We start from the raw sequence: 23,168 nt of genomic DNA, 5'->3' as shown, positions 1-23,168 counted from the left end.
CGAGGCTATTACGAAACAAGTTTATTTCCGCTGCGTGTGATATTAGTCTAACTGATTTATCCTCTGATAGTCAGGAAGACTTATATCATCTCTGTTTTAGCAAACTCGACTGAAGCCCTTACGTGCATCAGTTAAGTTCCAGTAACTTAACTGATAACTCCTTACTGAAGAGTTTTCAGTATCAGTCGTCTACCCTGTTTGGTCAAAACTCTTTTCAGTCAACAGGTGTCATAGTTTGCGTGTAAAGTTTCGTTTTGATCTCATTCTTGAGATCCCTCTGTTTTTAGTGGAGAAAGTGAAAAATAGCCCATAGGTGTATTCCCCCCCCCCTTCATACACCTATTCGAGACCCTCCGGACCTAACACTTGGCGTATGTTTGCAAGTATGATAACGTGATTTGATTACGTATGTGACGTATATGGATATTTTCGTTATGTTCCTCACTGAGTATATTTTTCAATATGCTCACCCCTTATCTTTTTTCAGTTTTGCAGTTTTAGAGTCGAAGTGGCCATGGATGTGGAGAATGACTAGGGATAATGATTTTACATTGAACATTTTAGTTGAACTTGTTAAGTTTTATTTTTATTTTAATTTTACGATACTACTTTAGTTTTGGCAAGTTGACTTTGAAATTAGTTTAAATTTTCTTTATAAATCAAGAAATTACTATTATACTATCTTTTGTTCTCTAATTTTTTTTAAATAGTAAAGTTTATGAAAATTGGGGTGTTACATAGTGGTATCAGAGCGGGTCTACGTTCCTGTAGACTCGTGTTTAAAAAAAATGAATGACTTTTTTAAAAGGTTAATAAGTAAGCCTAGTAATTCGAAACTCATGTGCTGCATCTACTCCAAGGTATGTGTTTTAATTGCTTAAGCATATGACCGTTATGATGTTTTACATGACATATTTTTTTTTATGATGCCTTTATGTTCTAGTACTATTATGTTTTAGTTTCGTTAGAAATAGTTGTAATGGTGAAATTGTTTAGATGATACGAATGAAGCATGATTAGAAATTTCGTGGACGAAATTATTTTAAGTGGGATAGGTTGTAACACCCCAAATATTTAGATTTATTATGTAAGTTTAATTATTAGTATTTTCGAGTATAGCTTATTACTTGTTAGATAATTACATGATACATATATATATATATATATATGCACCATTAATTTAATTTATTATTATTATTATTATTATTATTATTATTATTATTATTATTATTATTATTATTATTGTTGTTGTTGTTGTTGTTGTTAATTCGATTCCTATTAAAACTAGAACTCTTTTTATCATCTTTATTCCTTATCTTATTAGGAGATATACATATAATACAATCTTTATATTTATCAAAATTCTCTAGAAATTAATATAAATAGAGGCATAATTAGTACCCTAAGGAAAACACATGCGCAGAACTCCTCTCACGTTTAATACCAACCTTTTTTTTCATCTCTTCTTTTCCGCAAAACTCATCGGTGCGGTGCGATTAAGACCTTCATTCCGGATTTGTTTTATTTCGACACTAAGGTGATGGATTTTATGCTTATTCGTATGGTTATATATGTTTTTATTTTCATGTTTGATTACATGTTTACATGCATCTCTTTTTATGATTATGACTAAGTCCTGAGAACTACTCAATTGACTTAAGCTATGTTACAATTGGTCATGGGAACTACTCCATTGACTTAAGCTATGTTACGATTGATCATGGGACCTAAGCCATTGATCTATGTTGTTATGTGTGATCATGGGACCTAAGCCATTGATCTATGTTGTTATGTGCGATCATGGGACCTAAGCCATTGATCTATGTTGTTATGTGCGAGAGTCCAAAGTTTTTTTAGGCCCGTAACTTTGGATGTTTTGCAAATATAGGATAATTTTTTTTTGGACTTATAATTATAGGACAAATTTTCAAAAATTCGGTATAAATAGGACAAATTGAGCCCGAAAAATCAAATTGTCCTTCAATTGCAAGCCCGAAAAATTTTGTCCTGTATTTGCAAAATGACCAAAATTACGGACCTAAAAAAACGGGAGAGAAGATAGATTTTTTAAAAATTTTAACCTTTAAATAAATATAACTTTTACAATTCAAATCAAATATTTACATAAAATATGTCAAATTAAAGCTCTTATTGTGATCTTTAATTTGATATGCATATTACATATTTTATAATTAGTCGAATTTTACAATTTTAGAAAGAAATAAAATAAAATAATTAAAAGATAAAAAAAATACAGTTTATAAATAAACCTTGAATTTTATTATAACTCCAAATTCCCCACTCAAATTGAAATATTGTCTTTTTAAGGGTTATTTTATTTCTTTTTTCTTCCCCTATATTTTATTTTCTTGCGTGGCAAAATTTAATATCTTGTCACTCCAAAATTGCCACTCAAAATATTTAATATGCATATCAAAATAAAGATCACAATAAGAGCTTTAATTTGATATATTTTGTGTAAATATTTGATTTGAAATGTAAAAGTTATATTTATTTAAAGATTAAAATTTTAAAAAAATCTTTCTTCTCTCTATTTTTTTAGGACAGTAATTTTGGTCATTTTGCAAATGTAGGACAAAAATATTTGGGCTTACAATTGCAGGACAAATTGATTTTTCGGGCTCAATTTGTCCTACTTATGCTCAATTTTTGAAAATTTGTCCTACAATTGCAAGCCCGAAAAAATTTGTCCTACATTTGCAAAACAGTCAAAGTTATGGGCCTAAAAAAACTTTGGGCTCTTATGTGCGATCATGGGACCTAAGCCATTGATCTATGATGTTATGTGCGATCATGAGACCTAAGTCATTGATCTATGTTTGTGTTTGGTCATGAGACTTAAGCCATCGACTCAAACTATGATTATGTTTGTCAAGGGGCTCCGGTCTCTTGGCGTATGTTTGCAAGTATGATAACGTGATTTGATTACGTATGTGACGTATATGGATATTTTCGGTATGTTCCTCACTGAGAATATTTTTCAATATGCTCATCCCTTATCTTTTTTCAGTTTTATAGTTTCAGAGTCGAAGTGGTCATGGATGTGGAGAATGACTAGGGATAAGGATTTTACATTGAACATTTTAGTTGAACTTGTTAAGTTTTATTTTTATTTTATGATACTACTTTAGTTTTGGCAAGTTGACTTTGAAATTAGTTTAAATTTTCTTTATAAATCAAGAAATTACTACTCCCTCCGTCCCTGAAATAAGTTCATCTTTTTCCTTTTTGGGACGTCCCTCAAATAAGTTCATCTTTCTTTCTTTCCATTTTTGGACAACTACCCCACCACTAATAATACTTTATTTATTCTTATTTTCACCACTCCCAATACTAATTATAACATTTTTTCACCTTTTCACCACTCTCAATACTAATTATAACATATTTTTCTCCACTATCAATACACTTTATCACTTTTCCTTAAAACTCGTGTCGTCCCCAAAGAGGAACTTATTTTGGGAACGGAGGGAGTATTATACTATCTTTTGTTCTCTAAATTTTTTTAAATAGTAAAGTTTATGAAAATTAGGGTGTTACACTACATCGTCCAAAAATAACAAATTTTTGAGTCATTGTGTGGATTGGAATGGGTGCTTGGTGATTAGTATTTATTATTTACATAACTACATAGAATTTTGGGAGAAAAGAATGTTGATTTTCTTATTAGAATGTCAAAAAATTTAGAAGCTCAAAACCTTATCCTTTGCACGAAAGCCTCCTTATATCTTCCTTCAAAGTATTGAACTTTATTGTTAATGGAAAATGACACATGATTTCGGTAAGGTGGCCTAAGATCTAACTTAATCTATTTTATCACTTGTTAATTTCTAATTATTTACCACGTGATTAATTAAACTAAATCTTTATTCGTGTAACTATTGTGGGCTAATATTTCTATATTCTCCCAGTTTTTCGCCAAAACAGTTTCATTTTCCTATTTAAAAAGGTAAAATAAATTGATCCTTTTATTTTTTTATTTTTTTATATAAAAAAGATGATCAATAATTGATCCGATTGTTGTACTTTATGGCAGTGCATGCCGTCCATGAGGAGTAGAAGGGTATGAATTCCCTTTGTGATGAGCGTTACACGACTTTTGTTCATGCAAAGGAGCACATTATTCTTGATTTTCGTTATGTTCGCAGGGAGACAAATCGAGCCGCCTATTATTTCGCGAATTTCGCTGCTTAATTTGATGATGTAATGATTTGAAATGAAACTTTTCTAGTTGGTTTTCAGACATTGTTCATCGAGATTTAATATAATATTTCTCTTTTTCCTAAACAAAAGGTAAAATCACAAAATTTGTACTATATTCTTATTTGCTAATGTAAAAACATTTTTAACTTGAGTAATTAAATAGATATATAATTTTGGGATCAACCAATATTATACTTATTATATAATAAGATAATGTACATTATAAAAATAACACAATTTTCCGCACTAATTAATCACTAGAGTATTGATTTAATTCGCTAATTTTTCTATAAAAATACAATTTTGACTTTTTGAGCACTAATCACCAGAGTATTGATTCGCTAATTTTCAAGAATAATCCCTAATTAAGATGTTTGAAAGTCTTGCTTTAACTCACAGAAGAAGATTAGCCATAAAAAATATTTTTATTTATTTATTTTTCTTTTCTGGGAATTCCAAAAATTCAAAGTCCAGAAACCAAAAAGCTAGTCAAAGATCAAACCACAGGAGATTAATTATAAAAAGAGAAATTATCTTAGTTGTATTCAGATGAAATAGTATACTACTACTCTCTCTCTCTCTCTCAATGAAGACAGGCTGGAATGATCCAAACCCTAACCCCACCACATATATTATCACTTACGCACAATTAATGAGAGGCCCTTTAAAAAAATGATGTATCTTCACATACTACCCAAAAACAAAATCCCAGAACAAGAAAAAAAAAGGTGAAATTCTTGCATAATAAAAGTGGGAAAACAAATTAAATTAGGAAAAGATTAAAAAAAAAAGAAGATTGAAAAAAGCAGGTGTAAGAAAGGAGTTTGTGCTCTTTTCTTGTTGCCTCTGCCAAGCATCTTTTTTCTCGCTTTTGTGCTCTTTTTCTGAGTCCCATTTCTTTACCTTCCTTGTTTCTGCTATCCTACTTAAATTTTATCCATTTTTTATTGTCAAGTTTCTCTCTTTCTCTCTGCTTTGAGTGATTCCATAGCTGCTATTTCTACCCATTTCTTCTTGCTGATCACACCTCTGATTCTTGTTCCATATTTTTTGTTTTTGCTTAAAATCTTTCCGGCATTTGATCATCGCAAAAGAATCCCTTTTTCGTCATCTGACAATATTTATATAATTATATATTTTCCCCCTTTGTTCTGGGCTTTTGTTTTTGGTGCCCTTGTTGGATTTGCCGTGGGATTTCATTTCCACTGGCAAATTCTGCGGTAAATTCTTTCTGGGCTTGTGCTGATCAAGCTCAAAATTAAGTCCTTGGTAAAACCCTTGTGAATTCAACCTTGAAATGGTTTGAATTTCTTCCCCAATCTTTGACTACATAAATTGCTCGATTTTTCCAACTTTTTGGCTCTTGATTCCATGGGACTTTGTCATGGAAAACCCATTGAAACACCAGATAATCTCTCTGGAAATTCGATAAACCCAGGTGAGACCAATGAACTCACACTCAATTCAACTGGCAAAACCCCCAAATTCCCATTCTATAGCCCTAGCCCATTGCCTAGTTTATTCAAGAACTCCCCTGCTAATTCCAGCAGCGTTACTTCGACCCCTCTCCGGTTCCTGAAGCGGCCGTTTCCGCCGCCGTCGCCGGCGAAGCACATCAAAGCGTTGCTAGCTAGGAGGCACGGCTCTGTGAAGCCCAATGAGGCCACCATACCTGAAGGGAGTGAGTGTGAGATTGTTGGGTTGGATAAGAATTTTGGGTACTCGAAGAGTTTCACCAGTCACTATGAGATAGGGGAGGAGGTTGGTAGGGGCCACTTTGGTTACACTTGCTCTGCTAAAGGGAAGAAGGGGAGCTTGAGAGGGCAGGATGTGGCTGTTAAAGTTATCCCGAAATCGAAGGTTGTTTGTTGTTGATGATAAGAAGATATAAAAATGTGTGTGTTTTCAGTGTGGAGAGATCCTGTGAATTTGTCTCTATTATTATTATTTTTTTTTAGTAGTTTTAGTGGTGTGCATAAATGGAATTTTGCAGTTGGTTGAAATTTTGGAAAGTGTTCTTGCTTTTCTGGATGATGAATGCGTTGCTCGTATGTTTTCTGGGACTTTGTCTGTGTTTTGTGCATTGTTTATGATTTTTTTTGCATCTTCTGTGTGTGTTTTGGAGCTTTACAAAATGTAGTTAAATAGATTGATGATCTCACGGTACATGCTGTTTATGGGATCAATACTCGATTTAGGATAAGATCAATTGCGTTGTATAATACATGATTAGTAGAGATTGAAATTGATATGATAACCATGATTTCTATTTTCCCTGCTTAAACCATCATGTTTATATCATCTTATTATAGGCGCCTGTTTGTTGTTTCTCTCGGCTACTCGTCTGTGCGATCGTGTCATGAAGTAATGTAACACTCTCATGGACTTTTATGATGCACAGTTTTGCTTTTGATTACTTTTATGTGCTTTAAAGGCAGAATTTGATGTACGAAGCAGGGCTATACTAAAAAACAACTAAATGAAATATTATATAATTTGTGCAGATGACTACTGCAATTGCTATAGAAGATGTGAGACGAGAAGTAAAGATACTACGTGCACTGACGGGGCACAAGAACTTAGTGCAGTTCTATGAGGCCTACGAGGATGAAGAAAATGTCTATGTAGTGATGGAGTAAGCTTGGACTTTGGATCTTTTCTTCCCTTTTAGTCATTACCTGAGTCTGCTTTTGTTGCATTTCTTATTTGATCAACTTATGGTGTTCTGATATGTGCTGATTCAATACGAGTACAAAATTCAATTGGTATTCTGGACCTCGATAGGGGTTACACGTCTAGACCCCTCCGACGGCTTGATGGTGTGCATTTTTATTAGATGCACACCATGTGACATGTTATCCATGACATGTCATGATTTTCTCTTCCATAACTTTCCCGTTTCTTTCACAGGTTGTGCAACGGAGGAGAACTACTAGATCGCATACTATCTAGGTAAGGACAGGTTATTCATTTGTTCCTTTTTCTTTCTTTAACTTTCAATTTTTAGTGAAAGATCTCTTGCACTTCTCGTCCTCTTTAGTGATTCTTTGTTTGTTGCTCCAGGGGTGGAAAATATGCGGAAGAAGATGCAAAAGTTGTGATGGTACAGATTTTAAACGTTGTTGCATATTGTCATCTCCAAGGTGTGGTTCATCGGGACCTAAAGCCCGAGGTACATCTTGATGTCTCCAACTAAACTTCCTTCCTCATTTTTAGTTTAAGGGGGCATTCTTTGACCTGATCGGCATGCATATTCTTAAATTACCTCAGAACTTTCTCTTTGTCTCCAAAGACGAGCACTCCTCTTTGAAGGCAATCGACTTTGGACTCTCTGATTACGTAAAGCCAGGTCTAGTCTTTGCTATATACACTTTGTCTTCTCACTGCTAAGATGCAGTTGAATCTGATTGTGTGGATATTTTGATTTTGACAGATGAAAGACTGAATGATATTGTTGGAAGTGCTTATTATGTGGCACCTGAAGTATTGCATAGATCATATGGAACAGAGGCCGACATGTGGAGTATTGGTGTGATTGCTTATATTCTTCTTTGTGGAAGCAGACCCTTCTGGGCAAGGACAGAATCCGGAATCTTCCGGGCTGTTCTAAAAGCTGACCCAAGTTTTGAGGAAGATCCATGGCCAAATTTGTCTCCTGATGCCATAGATTTCGTGAAACAATTATTGAACAAGGACTATCGTAAAAGGCTAACTGCAGCTCAGGCTCTTAGTAAGTTGCTCGATTTTAAATGTTTTAAATTACGATTTAGTCCCTGAGCCATCTAAGCTTTAGTTTTTTACAGTGTAGATATTTCAATCCGCTTTTCTTATTGATATGATGTATTAGGTCGTGTTGGAAGTATCTCGACTTATGAAATGGTTTCATCATTGTTGGTTGTACAATGTGCTAATCCCGTTCTCCTCTGTAGGTCATCCTTGGCTGGCTGGTCATCATGACGTGAAAATTCCTCTGGATATGATTATGTATAGACTTGTAAAAGCTTATGTATGCTCTTCTTCGTTGAGAAAGGCAGCTTTAGGGGTATGTATTCGATGCTTCTCCCTTTGGTTTTGTATAAACATCTCATCTGAGCCGGAGTATAATCCTAGATTGTACTTAGAAATAGTGAAATAATAGGAGTTTCTTTCTTCAATCGCGACAGGCTCTTGCAAGAACTTTGACGATACCCCAACTAGCCTATCTTCGAGAACAGTTCGCATTGTTAGGTCCAAGTAAAAGCGGATTTATTTCGTTACAGAATTTCAAAACGGTCAGCTCTCTCTCTCCGTATGTGTGTGTTTGTTAATTTACACCAACTTGATGCTTATTCTCGTTTATCTTATAACCACCTTGTCTATAGGCCATGGTGAAGAATTCAACTGATGCAGTGAAGGATTCACGTGTTCTCGAATATGTTAATGTGGTAAAATTTTCAGCTTCCCTGTCAGTTCAGTCTTTAAGTAATCAGCATCATGGTTTTCTGCTTGCAAAAATTTATGTTCGTTCAATGCAGGTGAGTTCTCTTCAGTACAGAAAGTTCGATTTCGAAGAATTCTGCGCTGCAGCAGTGAGTGTACACCAGCTGGAAGGAATCGCTAGCTGGGAGCAACACGCACGCAGCGCCTACGAATTCTTTGAGAAGGATGGGAACAGGCCCATTATGATAGAGGAACTTGCTTCAGTATGCCTCTCTCTCTCTCTCTCATTTATGCTCTCCTGCAAGATGTTTCTGACCTCAACCTGTATTATTTCGACAGGAGCTCGGACTTAGTCCATCTGTTCCGGTCCATGTAGTTCTACAAGATTGGATTAGGCACTCGGACGGGAAGCTCAGCTTCTTGGGGTTTGTAAGACTTCTACACGGGGTGTCCTCCCGCTCATTTCAAAAGGCTTGAAGCATCATCATCCGCAGCTCGTTCTATTCACTTAGCCGGTTATGGTTAGAACTTCAGAGTCTCCAACAACATTTGCTTGAACAAGGGGCGGGCACCCACCGCGTCCATGCACATACCATTGTTGGGATGTTGAAAGCTACAGCAGCGGCCGCCTTCAGTATGTCTCGTTCGTGTAAGTTTTTCGTTTCGCCCCAACTTCTATTCTGGCAATGAGATGTGGAGGAATGAATGTATAGGTGAGAGTGGGTTGGGTTAGTAGCAAAGTGTATTTCAGGTCTAGATTTACAGCTTGTGCCTTTGTTGTATTACTTTGTGTAACCTCTGCACGTAGCTTCTCAATAAATCATATAAGTGGCAAGAGTTAGTTCCCTGCAGCTGTTCACTGAAATGATGCGACAAATAATTGATCAAAAAGGGATATTAGCCTGGAATTATTCAAACTTTATCTAAATTCTGATTTAAAAATCTATCCGACCATTACTGAATTTAATTTAATTTTGCTAATGATGTCTAATTTTGGCCCAATTTAAATTACCAAAATGTCATAATTTTCTATTGAAATTATTTGAATAGGAGGGCAAAATTCCATACGGCCATGTTAGCATTAAATTGGGCTGGAATTCAAGTCATTTTAATTTGTTAGCGAAATGAGATGAATTTAAAAGTTCAATAATTATAAAAGCATATTTGTAAAACAGAATTTAATCAAAGTTGAATAATTTACAGAATATTATATTATATCCCATAAAAAAAGGTTCCTTCAAATATTCAGAATATCATAAAATGTTTAGTCATGAAAACTGTGTTTAAATTGAAGTGAAGACTAAGAAAACAGAGTAGCAAGCCAAATTGCAGAAACTAAGCATAGGCATTAAGTTCGAGCATGAGAGTGTGGTTTGAGACATTTGAAGTTGGACCCTGAAACTGAAGGGGACCTGCAACAAGACAGTGAGTAGACTCTTTATTTTTAAGACGAGAAGAGAGTGAGGTAGACGTCGTTGTAACCGGATTTTACCTGGATTGCAGTAGTGATTGTTGAGGGCCCATTCTTCGCGCATTGATGCCAACTTTTTGAAAGGAGCACCTAATTGTACACAAACAAATGTTTTCAGTGTTTGTTAAGAAAAATAAGAGCATGGAACATGAGTGGTAGATTGATGATGACTATTACCTTCTAGTTCCACCATTGCCTTCTTGATCACAGGCTTCAACTTTCCTATAGAGAGACAAAGTGACACAGATAGGCCATTTTAAATCATTTAAACCACCAAGTTTTAGCATGTTATTCGTCGTAATTTATGTCCCCATCTTTCAGTATTTTACACAATCTTACGACGGAATAGAACAATACCGTGTCTTCTTTCGACATCCATCAGAGATGTCAATGCTGTTCCACCTACAGTCCATTTGTCGACCGGTGCAGTCAAGTTTCCGACCAGAGCCATACACAAGGAATTCAACATTGGATATGTATAGATGTCACAAATAGAAGCAGTTGCTGCATAACTAAATAGAAGAGCAAGGCACAAACAGAGGAAATGAGGCCAGTCTTTCCAGAATGAAGTAGAGCCCCAGCAGCATAACCCAATGCATAGCAGTACTTGGCATCAAAATTCGAAGGTAAACCACATCTACCTTCGTATCTGGAAAAGAATCGGTAACTTAAATCTGATATGAGACTATATTATGAATCTAGTAGCGCGAATATTCTAGTTACCCGAGAAAATGAGATTGGCCTTTGAACTCATTCTTGTATAGACCTTGCTTCCTTCTGGACTCTAATTCAGTCTCCACCATTTCGATGAGCATTTTTTCCGTCTCTATCTTAGCAACCTAGGTAAGAAGAATCACATCATTCTCATGCTTGAATCTTAGTAATTCAGCATAAGAGGATAATATGAAACGAAAGCCACGCAGTCACTACCTGCACGTTTCCATGAGGGTCTCTTTCCAGTAGCAATTGTGCCTGAATTGCTTGTGGTACAAGTTCAAAAAGCTGGAGAGATTGGCTACTGAGTTTCTTCTTCCACATTCCACCTTCATCGACAACATCATTAGCAAGGATTTCATTCAGCTCAGAGATCAGCTGTTGAATCTGTAAAATTCCAACCAACTATAATGTCAAGAGCTTGCTGTTCACAACTTGATGATGATTGAAACAAGCAATGGAAAGTGAAGGACTAAAGTATCCAAATGAGATAAATACAGCATGTAAAACTTATTGTAGCTTGTTTATAAACCTCGGGGATGAAATCAATCAAGCCTTCTGGTATGAGTATAACCCCGTAGTTGTAATCACGTTCAGCGCGTTTGCATATCACATCGGTGATATAATCTGTGACATCCTTCAGAGTTTGCTTCTTTGCTGCAACCTTCATGATAAGAGTGGATAAAAGGATCATTCAATTTAAACTTAACTAGTTCTTGATACAAGTAATTATTTACAGATCACCTCTTCACCGATGATGGTTATGTTCGGATGAGTCTGCAAACTGCATTCCAGTGTTATATGCGAAGCAGCTCGGCCCATAAGCCTCACAACTGCACAGGATGCAGTTTAAGTCAGATAGCACTGTGCATCGCTCAGTAACCAAAATTACATGAGATTCGAACTAATCGAAATTTAGACAAAGAATGACCAACTCCACGCTTACAATGATAATATTTCCCAGTTGAACGAGCATCTACCATAACATTTCCAATCATTTCTGCATATATCTGAATCCAAAAATAAATAGACAGATGAGTCTCCGAGTGGTTGTGGTTAAACTAGAAAAAGAGTTAGAAAAGCAGAACCAAAACACAAATAGCCATTTGCAAGAAAAGATGACCTTGCAAGCTGTATCAAATCCAAAGCTTGTCGGAACTTCCTTGCATTTCAGGTCACCATCAATTGTCTTGGGGCATCCAATGACTCGTGTTTTGATTTTCTTTTCCCTGAAATTGTTTATCGGTGAAAAATATTGAAAAAGAGATGAAGTTGGAAGCGGACACAATAGGATGAATCATACCTAAAATTCTCAGCAAGAAGACATGCGTTGGTATTTGAATCATCTCCTCCTATGACAACAAGTCCGTCCAAATCAAGCTTGTTCACCGTGTCCTCGGCCTTTTTGAACTGACATTATATACAATATACACATGTCTGTTTAAGTAACTACTTCCTAAACAACCTTATTGGGAAATTCTAATGATGGAACAATTATGACCTACTTGTTCAGGGGTTTCTATCTTGTCCCTCCCACTGCAGATCATGTCAAAGCCACCCTATTGAAAGAAGAAAGTAAAAACCAAGAAAAGTTGGAAGCAAACAGTTATAACAATGGTCTGAATCAAAATAGTACTCCCTCCGTCCCGGCTTTTGGTATCCAGTTGAGAACGGCACGGGTTTTAATAAAGTGATTGATGTGTTGTGAGTGGAATAAGGGTCCCACATTTTATGTGAGTTAAAATAATTTAAGTGGAGTAAGGGCTCCATCTACTTTTACCAAAAATAGAAATGGATATTAAAATGTGGGACGGCCAAAAAAGGAAAGTTGGATACTAAAAGCCGAGACGGAGGGAGTACTATTATTATAATAAGGCTTGGTTTTATTTTTTTGCAAATTTATCATAACTAAATGAAGTAGAAGAGAAAACGAAAAAAACTATCTCATTTTAGTGATCTCCCTTTTTTTTTTCTCTATTTTTCTTAGGGAAAATGTACCATTCGAAACAATTTCTATCATGCTCGAAAAAAAATTATATACCATATAAAACATATGAAAATAGTGAAAAATGGGTGAAAGTATATATATTTCCAATATTTTCATCAAAAAGAACACTCCCTAGTTTGTGACTTCAACTTTAGGTTTTTTACATAAAAAACCTTCAACTTTGAATAAAGTTTAATTTATATCTCCAGTGAATCTATTCAATGGTTGCACTGGACACTAACCTAGTGCAAGCCTAATTATTTTTTTTTTCAAATATAAATATAGACTCAATTATTTTTTTTTTCTCATATAGACTCAGTTATTAATGAATGTTTTGCATTGAAGTCTCACCATCACAATTTATGTGAAAATCAAATTATTTTGGTGTATAAAATTTAATGCACCTAAGTGTTATTTTTTTGTCAATCTCATTAATAAATTCTGGATCCGTCCCTGTATGTCCCACCTTACACAATTTAGCATTTAGGATTTTTTTTCTTCTTTTTTTTGCAATTTTATACTTGAATAATGTAAATTCTGGCAAAGTGACTCATTATTTCATCGTCGGATTTACATGGTGGGACCTAAATCAATGAAAATTGAGAATTAATAATAGCAACACCATAAAGAAGAGATGAATGATATATTTATATTTATATCAACTCAAAGATTAACTTTACAATAACAATAGAAGATTAATGATAATAGTTTCAATGAAGATGGATTCTTACTTGGTTTCTGTAAGGACGCACAAAGTCGGATGTCAAGAAAACATATTTACAGTTCATAATTCCTGCTGGACCACCTCGAAAACCATACAATGCGCTGCCTTCTGTTCTTTCCTCTAAATAGTCTGAATTGTTTTTAAAAAGACAAGTATTACCAGAAGTTGAATAAAACCATAAGTAGGAAGTTGTAATTACTACAACCAAAATAAAAAAGGGATCACCAAAAAGTCCACATATCACATTATGTCCACCAGGAGCCTGCCCTCCAGAAAGAACAACACCGATTTTTAAGCTTTGATCGGAAGCAGCTGCCGACGTGCTACTACGCACGAGCATTGCCGATGGTTGTCCGAAGAGGTTTGGGAAAAGCTTTGCAATCTCATCTATTCACAAATTAATGCACATAAATGAATCAATTTCTCATGCAAATTATCGACTACAACTCTCTGCATCATATGCACTACATTATTTTTGTTAAAAATAGCTCCAGCTTGGATCACATGATGACTTTTTAGTCTGAGTTTACAAATATTACAAATATAATATTTACTAATTCCGATTGTTCAATCTATAATCCGAGTCAAAATTCTGGCCAATTGAGTTGATGTGTCTCGCAAGAAGCTGATTTGGAAATCAAAAGAAGCTCGTCGTTTCATCTATCACTTCCGAAATTTGTTAGGAGCTAGGTCGGACATTTCAATTGCTGTTGTGGAGAGTGAATTTATGATATAAGTTTTTCTAATTTCTTTTTAATTGTAAAAATCAACTTCCAACGAAACACATCATCCTTAGTTTGGCGAAATACTCGAGCTATAAATTGATTTCTCAATTTTTGCCTACACATCTCATCAATCTCCTATGACCATGGCCTTTGATCATGTAATAATACCATTCAAATGTAGAGTATTTTTTAACTTGATCTTCTCATAGTAGACCATAAATTCTCGATTCATTATAATTAAAAAATCACAACCTTGACCTTAAATTAATGCAATTTTAACCAAGCATCTGAAAAGTTACAACCTTATATATATACCAATTAACTTAACCATAAACAATGCCAATTATAACATGACGTCGCGCGTCAGTATTCGTGATTCAAAAATTGCAGAAAAATTATTGAAATTCCATCAGAAACACTAAAGTTTTCTCAAAATTCGGTTAAAATGATAATTTCGATAGAACATTGTAATTTTAATAGCTATTGAGACTCGGAACATTTCGTAACATGAATAATATTGTTTGTTCAAAACATTTTTCAACCAATACAGATCATTTGCTTACAAATTTTACCATCGGTTCAGAAATTTTCACCGGAAAACAAACTCAATCCTTCGCAGTTTCGAATCATGGCTAAATCATACCTAAATCATAACCGCTCGTGATCGAGTAAATCAACTTCCCCCAAATTAAAACGCGCACACACACACACACACACAATGCATGCGCAGCACATCGTCGAAACCGTACGTACAAGTAATTATTATAGATGAGATCGCGAACCTGGATTTCCAGCGGATGAGCTGGGCGGACCGTCGACGACTTGGAAAGAGTTTTTGAGAACTTCCGGCAGAGGAAGTGACAGCCGGAGGCGGCTGGCCTGCACTTCACTGCAACCCGTGGCGAATCGCGGCGGAGCCACCGCCGCTCCGTTCGCGTATCCGTTCACAACCATTTTATCGGCAACGCGCTCGGTACTTCACACACACTGTGAGAGAGAAAGAGAGAGAGGAGAGAGAGAGAGTGGCGGAATGTCTTATGCGCTACGAGAGGAGAAGCGGCTGAGGTGGTGGACTGGAAATATACTCTTATATATTCTTCGTCAATTTATTATAATAACTATGTGATCAGGAATTATATGCCATACCTAGTTACCTACTACTTCACCACACTTCATAAGCATCACTCTCGTTTAATCTAAACATTTATTATTTTTATTTTATACATTTATTTTAATTTTAATACCACAAAAATTTAAAGTTATAAATTTAATTTCTTTATTTGAAGTTATAAGAAAAAAATGAACGTACAAATCAAAATTTAATTTATAAAACTAATGTCGTCAATAATAATTTTTGAGATTTAATATATAAAATTAAAAAATGATAATGAAGAATAAATGAATTTATGTTTCACAAAGGAAAGGGGATAAAGACGAATTTATTAATTTAGTCATGGTACAAGATATTTACTTTTTTCTTCTTGTATGAAGTACGATTGCTTTATTGTTTTAATTTTTATATTTTTTATTTAAATTTAATTGCACAATTTTAAATAACACAATTTACTTAAAAATTAAATTGCATTAATTTTAAAAACCTAAAAATTACATTAAAGAAAAAAAAGCTTAAAAACATAATTAAAAATTACTTTAAAAAACCTAAAGACATAATTAAAAATTATATAAAAAAACCTGTCTGGTCTCTATCGCCCCTTCACCTAGCTATGATCTCCGCCACCCCTTCCTTGTGCCATTCTAGCTGCTCCGGAGTCATGTCGGAAGTTTTCATGAACATGACCCGATCGTCATGGATCTCTCTCTTGAGGGCATTCTTTTGGTCATACATCTCCATGATTCGGGTGATCTTGCTGTCGGACTTCTCAAACATCTCTTTGGTTTCGGGTGGAGCCTCCGAGGCTTGCGATACCGACGCCTTCCCCTTCCCTTTAGCCACCCTCGCCGCCGCCTTCACCGCTTTGTTCCCATTCGGCCGGGAAGACGTGATTTCCTCGCCCGACGTCGAGGTGGTGAAGTCACCCATCTCCGACGTCTTTGTCCTCTTGGAGGCATGCACGTCTCCCTCGAGGTACATAGACTTGAACCTCCAGTTGGTCCGGAGCATCACTACAAGAAAATGCGGCTCTAACGATCGAAATTTCGGTCGTTAAAATCCAAAAATCGGTCATTAATATTTTTAACGACCGATTTAACGACCGTTTTTTTCGGTCGTTAAAAAGAGAAAAAAAAAATAAAAAATATAAATAATTTTTTTTTTAATTTTTTTTAAATAACGACCGAAATTTTATTTTTAACGACCGAAAATTCGGTCGTTAAAAATTAATTAAAAAAATATTTTTTTTTCTAAAAAAATAATTTTTTTTTCTTTGTATCCCACAAGTATTTTTAGTGTATTTCTAATGTATTTTGACCTTAATTGCATACCATTTGACGAACTTCCCAGTAGGTCACCCATCTTACTTGTACTCTAAGTCAAGCACGCTTAACCTTGAAGTTCCTTACGAGTAGTTACCAGTACAGAACACTCGTATTATTGATATATATAGTACCTATTAATTCATTTAAACTCTCATTCAATATAAAATATCATTAATCATTTATAACCTTATAATATGTCGAGATAATAACTAAGATTTGTGGTGCCTGCGAAACATTGAAGGTAAATATACGATCGAATTTAAAATAATAAAAAATTAATATTATCGTAATTAAAAAAAGAAAAGAAAATATGAGTATGAAAAATAACAATTAAATATACAACAAAATCAATATTAAATCAAATAATCAATATTAATAAAATTAATATTTGAAAAATAATTTTATTATTTTAAAATAATAAAATTATTAATATTTTGAAAATAATGAATCTAATAATTTAGAAAATCTAATAAGTCTAATAATTTATTATAATATAAATATAATAATTTATTATTATTTGCAAATAATATCACATTTTTATTAACAATCAATATTATCTATTTTTTTAGAATAATATTATGAAAATAACAATCATTTTTAAAATATTCTCTATAATTAAAAAATAATAATTAAATAGAAAAATAATAAAAAATAATTAAATATTTATATATATATATAATCAAAAAATAAAAATAAAAATAAAAATGAAATTTTAAATTTTAAAAATTGAAAAATTAATATTAACGATTTCGGTCGTTGTTAAATAAAATAAATAAATTAATTAATTAATATAAATAAAAAATAAATAAAATTAATTTTAACGACCGAAAAATTCGGTCTTTAAAAAAAATAATTAAAAAAAATATTTTTTTATTTAAAAAATATTAAAAAAATTAAAAAATTAATATTAACGACCGAATACTTCGGTCGTTAAAAAAATTTAATTTTTTTTTAAAAAAATAATTAAAAAAAAACCATTTCTTTAATAAAAATAAAAAATATATATATTAACGACCGAATTTTCGGTCGTTAAACTTTAAAAAATAATTAAAATATAAAAAAATAATTTTTACGACCGAAAATTCGGTCGTTAAGAAAAATATAATATTAAAATATTAACAAAATAATTAGCGACCGAATTTTCGGTCGTTAAAAAATAAAAATAAATAAAAAATAAAAATAAATCGGTCGTTAAGGCCGCAAAATTAACGATCGAAAATTTTGGTCGTTAATTGCCTGTTTTCTTGTAGTGCATCTTCCATGCATTCCAGTAGGTGAAGAGGCCAGAAGTGTTCCTAGCGGCGAAGATAGTTTGGGCCTTCTGTCGGAGCATGTCATCAGAATGGCTCGAAGGCCACTTGATGCACGTATCCACCCAGATATTTTCTCATAACTTCACCTCTGCACTTACTCGGGCCTAGTGTCCCTTTATTTGGCGGTGTTTGAGGTTGGCGCCGATGAGGGGGTTCATCCGATCGAGAATCTGTTGCCAATAGGCCTCCCCTTTTGGTCGACACCCCGGATGGCGTCGTTGGTGTCCTCTGTCCAAATTCTGACAATAAGGTCTGTCTCCTCGGGGGTGTAGGTGTGACGGGGGTCCTTCCTTCCTCCGGCATAGGAGCTGACGCCTTCTCTTTGAAGGCCATCACCTTCTGCCGCCCTCCTTTCTTGGGCTTCGACGCACTGTGGGCGGGTGGTGCCTCTTCCTCCTTGCTGCTTTGACGAGGTTCCTCCTCCAAGTTAAAACCCGAAAAATCGGGATGATAATCGCCGGAGAGGTCGGGAACCCAATTTGGATTGTAATAGTTTGGATTGTATGGATCCATTTTTGTTGAGAGAATTTGAGAGAGAATGAGGAAGAAGATGGAAGAAGATGATTGTGGTGAATGCAAAAATGGTGGAAGGAGTACATAAAGAAGAAGAAAAAAAAAAACCAAAAGGCAACGGTAGAATGATCGAAAATTAATTTTTTTTTGTTTTTTTGTTTAAGTCGGCAAAGAGCCGTTAGAATTTAAAATTCGATTTTTTTTAATTGGCGTGTGTGGTACACGCGCCGTACATTTCAGCCATCAGGCCTTACCCGAAAAATCGAATCTCCCTCGAGTTACCTTCGGCTGTTGTGGGGTACTCGATCCCCAACTTGCTCGAGTAAGTAGGATCGAGTATCCCACTGTGGATGGTCTAATTAATTTGGTATTTTGGGACGTGATTTTAGTCTCCTGTATTAGAAGAGACACCATTTCATATCAATGGAAAGTAAACATATCTTATATTTAAATGAACTTTGATATATTCTTAAATTTCATCATTTCAAAATTCTTCAACTTTCATTTATTTACAAATTAATTTAAATTTTGACATAAGACGTACCTACACTTTTGCAGTTTTGCATCAAGCGAGCAAAATACATGAAATATAAATATCGGTTTCGAACCAAACCAATGTTCAAAATTCGATTTGGATTTTTCAAATTGAATTGAGTTTTATTCACAAATTTTGAATTTTTGTATCGATTCTGATTGATACTATATTTTAAAAGTGGAAAAATTCAAAATTTGAAATTCGAATTACTATTTATGTCCCCTAAAATTATGCAGATAATTATTTGACACGAATTTTAATAGTATATATATATTTTTAGGAGAAACGCAACAACTATATTAAATCAAATCACGATGAACAATATCTGTGAGCCAGATTGGGAAATCCGACTTCCAGATCATTACACCATTCGATCAAGCGGCGAAATTCGCTAAAGCATGAGCGGCACGATTTGCCTCTCTCGATAATTCTCATGCAAGACGTTCTCCGCAAGAAGAGAATCTGAGAATGCAATCACGAGACCCAAATCATTCTCTAAACAGAAGTCAACTCCAAGCATCAAAGCATGTAATTCACCCATCAGCGTGGTCTTGGTGCAGCCAACCCGCCGTGCCACCACCGCGAGGATAGCCGAGTCTCTGATCAGGAAGCCAACCCCAACCGCACTGCTACCATCGTAAACAGAGACATCAACGTCAAGTCTCAGAGTGCCGCGACGAGGAGGTATCCAGCGTTTATCCCCTTCCTTAGGCAGAAGTTGCAGCTGAGAATCAACCTTACTCTGCGCTTCCTTAAATGCTTTGATAGGCAGCTCACATTCGGTCAAGAAATCGAGCAAACCAGCTGCAGCCTTCCCATGCTTGACCTCACATAACCAGTGTCATACCCGCCACAAACCAATACAGAAAATCTCGAAGTCCTCTGAGCCAGCCACATGCTGAACGGTGCGGCAAATGTCCTCCAGTGAGTGTCTTGCTTTATCCTTGATAAAGAACCACCAGCTAGATTTCTTCCAAACATCCCTGACACTAGCACAAAAGATAAGACAATGAGTAGTGCTCCCCCAATCACGCTACACCAAGAACATATTCCGCTTGAATAAGATTACTCACATTTAGGGTATTGTTCATTTGATTCTAGGTAAATAAGTATAAGCTATAAGGGTGGATCCAATTATGTACAAGGTTATGTTCAAAAATAGAAAATGCATATATTTGGAGGACGTACCAAAAAGAAAAATAAATACATAATTTTAGGGGACCAATAGAGTATCTTTATAATATATATTTTATTTATAATATATATATATATATATATATAATATTAAATTTCATATTTTTTTTGGACTTTTGAAATTTGCGGTTCGAATCGAATTTGATCATAAAATTTTTGGATATTCGGATTCGAATTTTTGAACATTTTGGTTTAGATCATATTCATTTTTCTTCAAAATCCAAACTTTCGATCGGTCCATTTTGAGCCAAAATTCGATCAGAAATTCAAATTCTCGCCCCTATTTAAGTCCACGAAAAAGTATAAATTACTTGGACATTTTACTACTTAAGTCACCAAAATTTTCAAGAACACCGTTTTTACACTACAAACTCTGAAAAGAAAAAAAAAGAAAAAATCGATGATAGGTGTTAGTCCCGAGCGAGTACGTATTGGTGTATTACAACAAACTTTTCGTTGCTTACTAAATATTGCTTAAGACAAGTTCAACAGAAGTAAATATCAGCTAAGATAACTTAAGTCGACTGACTGGTAGTCCAAATAATATTTGTCTATCTAGAGTGATCAGTTAGCAACTCTACTGACTACGAACTTGTCCGTTATATACGATTTACTCGGTCGCTTCCGAATATAATTTAGCTTTCAGACTACGAATTTGTAGCTTACTTGTTTACAGACATCTAACAACAACACCTAACTTATACAAGGGGTGAGTGTTTGAAGACGAGTTTATAACTATAAACACACTGTTACAATGAAGAACAATTTAAAGAGTCGGAGTGTTTGAATCTAGGCCGAGAATTAACAATGAAAATCACTTAGAAACTAAGGGAATGTTTGTTTGAAATTATTGGAAAATAGATCTTAAAATCCCACATGAAATCACTTAAATTTGATAGGACTCCCCTCTTCAAAAATCGTTAAGCTCTTGAGAATGAAAGTTATGACTTTTGATTACTTGAGAATTCAAATGTACAACATTTCTGATAGTTGTTCTAGTGGGAGTGGCAGGGTATTTATACTCTCATATTGGAATTGTTCCGTTGGAGAGAACGTCTTCGAAATTCGATTGCATGTCGTTGAAATCTTTCCTTTTGATCCATGGAATGTCACTGTCTACACTCTGTAACTTCGTACAAAAGAATTTTGACATTCTGACCATATCTATATTTTGTCTATACCAACTCCAGATATTGCAGGATTCGCAATCAATGATCCAAGATTCGTTTGCAATGGGTCGTAGGATGACTTCACTTTCAAACTAATCTTTGACTTTCGATTAACATGGTATATCATCCGCTAGGGTTTCATGGCATATTAGTAGCCAACGTCTTTCGGCTTCAGCAAGCTTCGCTCTTCAACTCAGCTAGCTTTCTTTAGTTCATCGAGTCTTAGGACTTCTGGAGTTCTTGTTCGTCATGCATATTCAACAGATCATATATGTTGATTCTTCAAGTTGAGATGCAAATTTAGATCTATGCAGATCTTGAATGAAATGAATTTGCACCATCCTCCAACCGGAGGAATGGATGGTCCAACCGCACCCGTTAACACCATCCATTATGTCCGTTCATAGTTCTGTTGCACATTATACAAGCGAATGGTATGAAATATATCATTTCGCACCATTCACACCAAGTGTATCTACAGATACATTCTTGGGGCGTTGAAGATATGTCGTGCCAGCTCTTGGGACGAATGCTACTAATATGTCATTTCGTATCAATCACCCCACCTACTGTCGCGACAGACCTTGGTACGAAACTGCATATTCGTACCATTATCCCAAGAGCTGGCGCGACAAACCTTGGAACAAATGGTTTGAGTAAGCAATTTCATACCATTCGTGTCAAGTGCTATCACGCAAGTACTTGGACGAATGGTACGAATATGGCGTTTGGTACTAGTTGTTCCACAAAAATGACGCAATGTATTCCAATAATAACAATAAAAAACTTTAGACTTTCATTTTGTTCCACCAAGTCTAAGTATAATTGATTTTACAAAATTAGAATCCACATTTTGTTTCATTTTCTTCATTTTTCAACAAATATAATTACAACTACAAATCATATGAGCAAATCAACACGCAATGAACACAAAATCTAACAAAAATTTCATTTTCATCATTCATTCACTTTCTCGCACTCGAGAAAAGCATCGTTCAGGGGACGGCATTGATGAACTGGGGAAAACTAAAGATTATTTTCTTTCTCAACGTAATATACGTCTCTGCCTGCGTACTTGGCACGAATGATACGAATTAATTTTTTTGTACCACTCGTTCCTTGTATATGCTGGACAAATATCGAATCAATTGACACGAAGGTGCCAATCACATGTAAGTCCAATCATACGTAAGTCATTTTCCTATTAAATATAAGATTTTAGAACGTAATAAATGTACATTTATAATCCAACAACCACAACAACTGGCATTCAATGGTTAAAGTTGTAATAAACAGGGCAAATAGCATCAAAATTCATCAAGTTTGAGTCGATTCTTGTTTTTCCCATGACTTTCTAATTTCTCATAAAAATTCATAACATTTGATCTGATTTGCAATTTTTCCATAAATTGAAAATTTCTCCAAATTAATGATTACATGGCAATTGAAAAATACACGTACACTACGTCACCTGGCGAGTAAAACGACTTCGTTTAATTAACCCTTAAACATCATCGTTTTGGTTTAATTTCGGGGATTAAATCAGATTCTGAAGATGAGTTTTTCAAATGAGGGTTCTTGAAGAGAAATTCCCGAAAACTCTCAATTCTGAATTTGGAGTTCCCATGCCTACCTCACATTCATCATCACGCTCGAATACTCTGTGGCCATGGGCTCCCATCTGTGATTCAAGTTTCGCACACAAATAAAAATTCAGAGCGTTGATTTCATACATGTCCTCGTG

The 23,168-nt window shown here is 34.7% G+C and overlaps 2 protein-coding genes across 2 annotated transcripts; one reads left to right on the top strand and one right to left on the bottom strand.

Annotated features, from left to right (window-relative positions):
- The first annotated feature begins 4,801 nt into the window (after window positions 1–4,801).
- LOC130990214 (CDPK-related kinase 1-like) lies at window positions 4,802–9,490 on the top strand. The gene is made up of 11 exons (XM_057914442.1): window positions 4,802–6,084; window positions 6,729–6,859; window positions 7,135–7,176; window positions 7,288–7,396; window positions 7,495–7,573; window positions 7,658–7,954; window positions 8,154–8,266; window positions 8,388–8,495; window positions 8,586–8,648; window positions 8,739–8,906; window positions 8,983–9,490. Exons 1-11 carry the CDS (start codon window positions 5,596–5,598, stop codon window positions 9,118–9,120), a joined length of 1,737 nt encoding a protein of 578 aa, XP_057770425.1. The 5' UTR covers window positions 4,802–5,595; the 3' UTR covers window positions 9,121–9,490.
- Window positions 9,491–9,831: 341 nt separating this feature from the next.
- LOC130990215 (pyrophosphate--fructose 6-phosphate 1-phosphotransferase subunit beta-like) lies at window positions 9,832–15,357 on the bottom strand. The gene is made up of 16 exons (XM_057914443.1): window positions 15,047–15,357; window positions 13,765–13,926; window positions 13,547–13,668; window positions 12,334–12,387; window positions 12,132–12,238; window positions 11,952–12,057; window positions 11,775–11,838; window positions 11,573–11,661; window positions 11,361–11,492; window positions 11,045–11,215; window positions 10,838–10,953; window positions 10,653–10,763; window positions 10,472–10,557; window positions 10,292–10,336; window positions 10,136–10,204; window positions 9,832–10,055 (listed from the first exon to the last, which is right to left on the bottom strand). Exons 1-16 carry the CDS (start codon window positions 15,216–15,218, stop codon window positions 9,979–9,981), a joined length of 1,683 nt encoding a protein of 560 aa, XP_057770426.1. The 5' UTR covers window positions 15,219–15,357; the 3' UTR covers window positions 9,832–9,978.
- Window positions 15,358–23,168: the final 7,811 nt, after the last annotated feature.

This window comes from Salvia miltiorrhiza, chromosome 6, assembly GCF_028751815.1.
Source record: "Salvia miltiorrhiza cultivar Shanhuang (shh) chromosome 6, IMPLAD_Smil_shh, whole genome shotgun sequence".
NCBI lineage: Eukaryota > Viridiplantae > Streptophyta > Magnoliopsida > Lamiales > Lamiaceae > Salvia > Salvia miltiorrhiza.
The sequence above is the reverse complement of the archived record's forward strand: the minus strand, read 5'-3'. Positions and strand labels throughout refer to the sequence as shown.

Coding starts and splice junctions, on each gene's coding strand:
- LOC130990214 (XM_057914442.1), top strand. CDS start 5,596: ATGGGACTTTGTCATGGAAAACCCATTGAAACACCAGATAATCTCTCT. Junction 7,574..7,657: donor CTCTGATTACGTAAAGCCAG/GTCTAGTCTTTG, acceptor TGATTTTGACAG/ATGAAAGACTGAATGATATT. Junction 8,907..8,982: donor TGATAGAGGAACTTGCTTCA/GTATGCCTCTCT, acceptor TTATTTCGACAG/GAGCTCGGACTTAGTCCATC.
- LOC130990215 (XM_057914443.1), bottom strand. CDS start 15,218: ATGGTTGTGAACGGATACGCGAACGGAGCGGCGGTGGCTCCGCCGCGA. Junction 10,954..11,044: donor ACCCTCATGGAAACGTGCAG/GTAGTGACTGCG, acceptor CTTCTTACCTAG/GTTGCTAAGATAGAGACGGA. Junction 10,558..10,652: donor AAGACTGGCCTCATTTCCTC/TGTTTGTGCCTT, acceptor GTGTATGGCTCT/GGTCGGAAACTTGACTGCAC.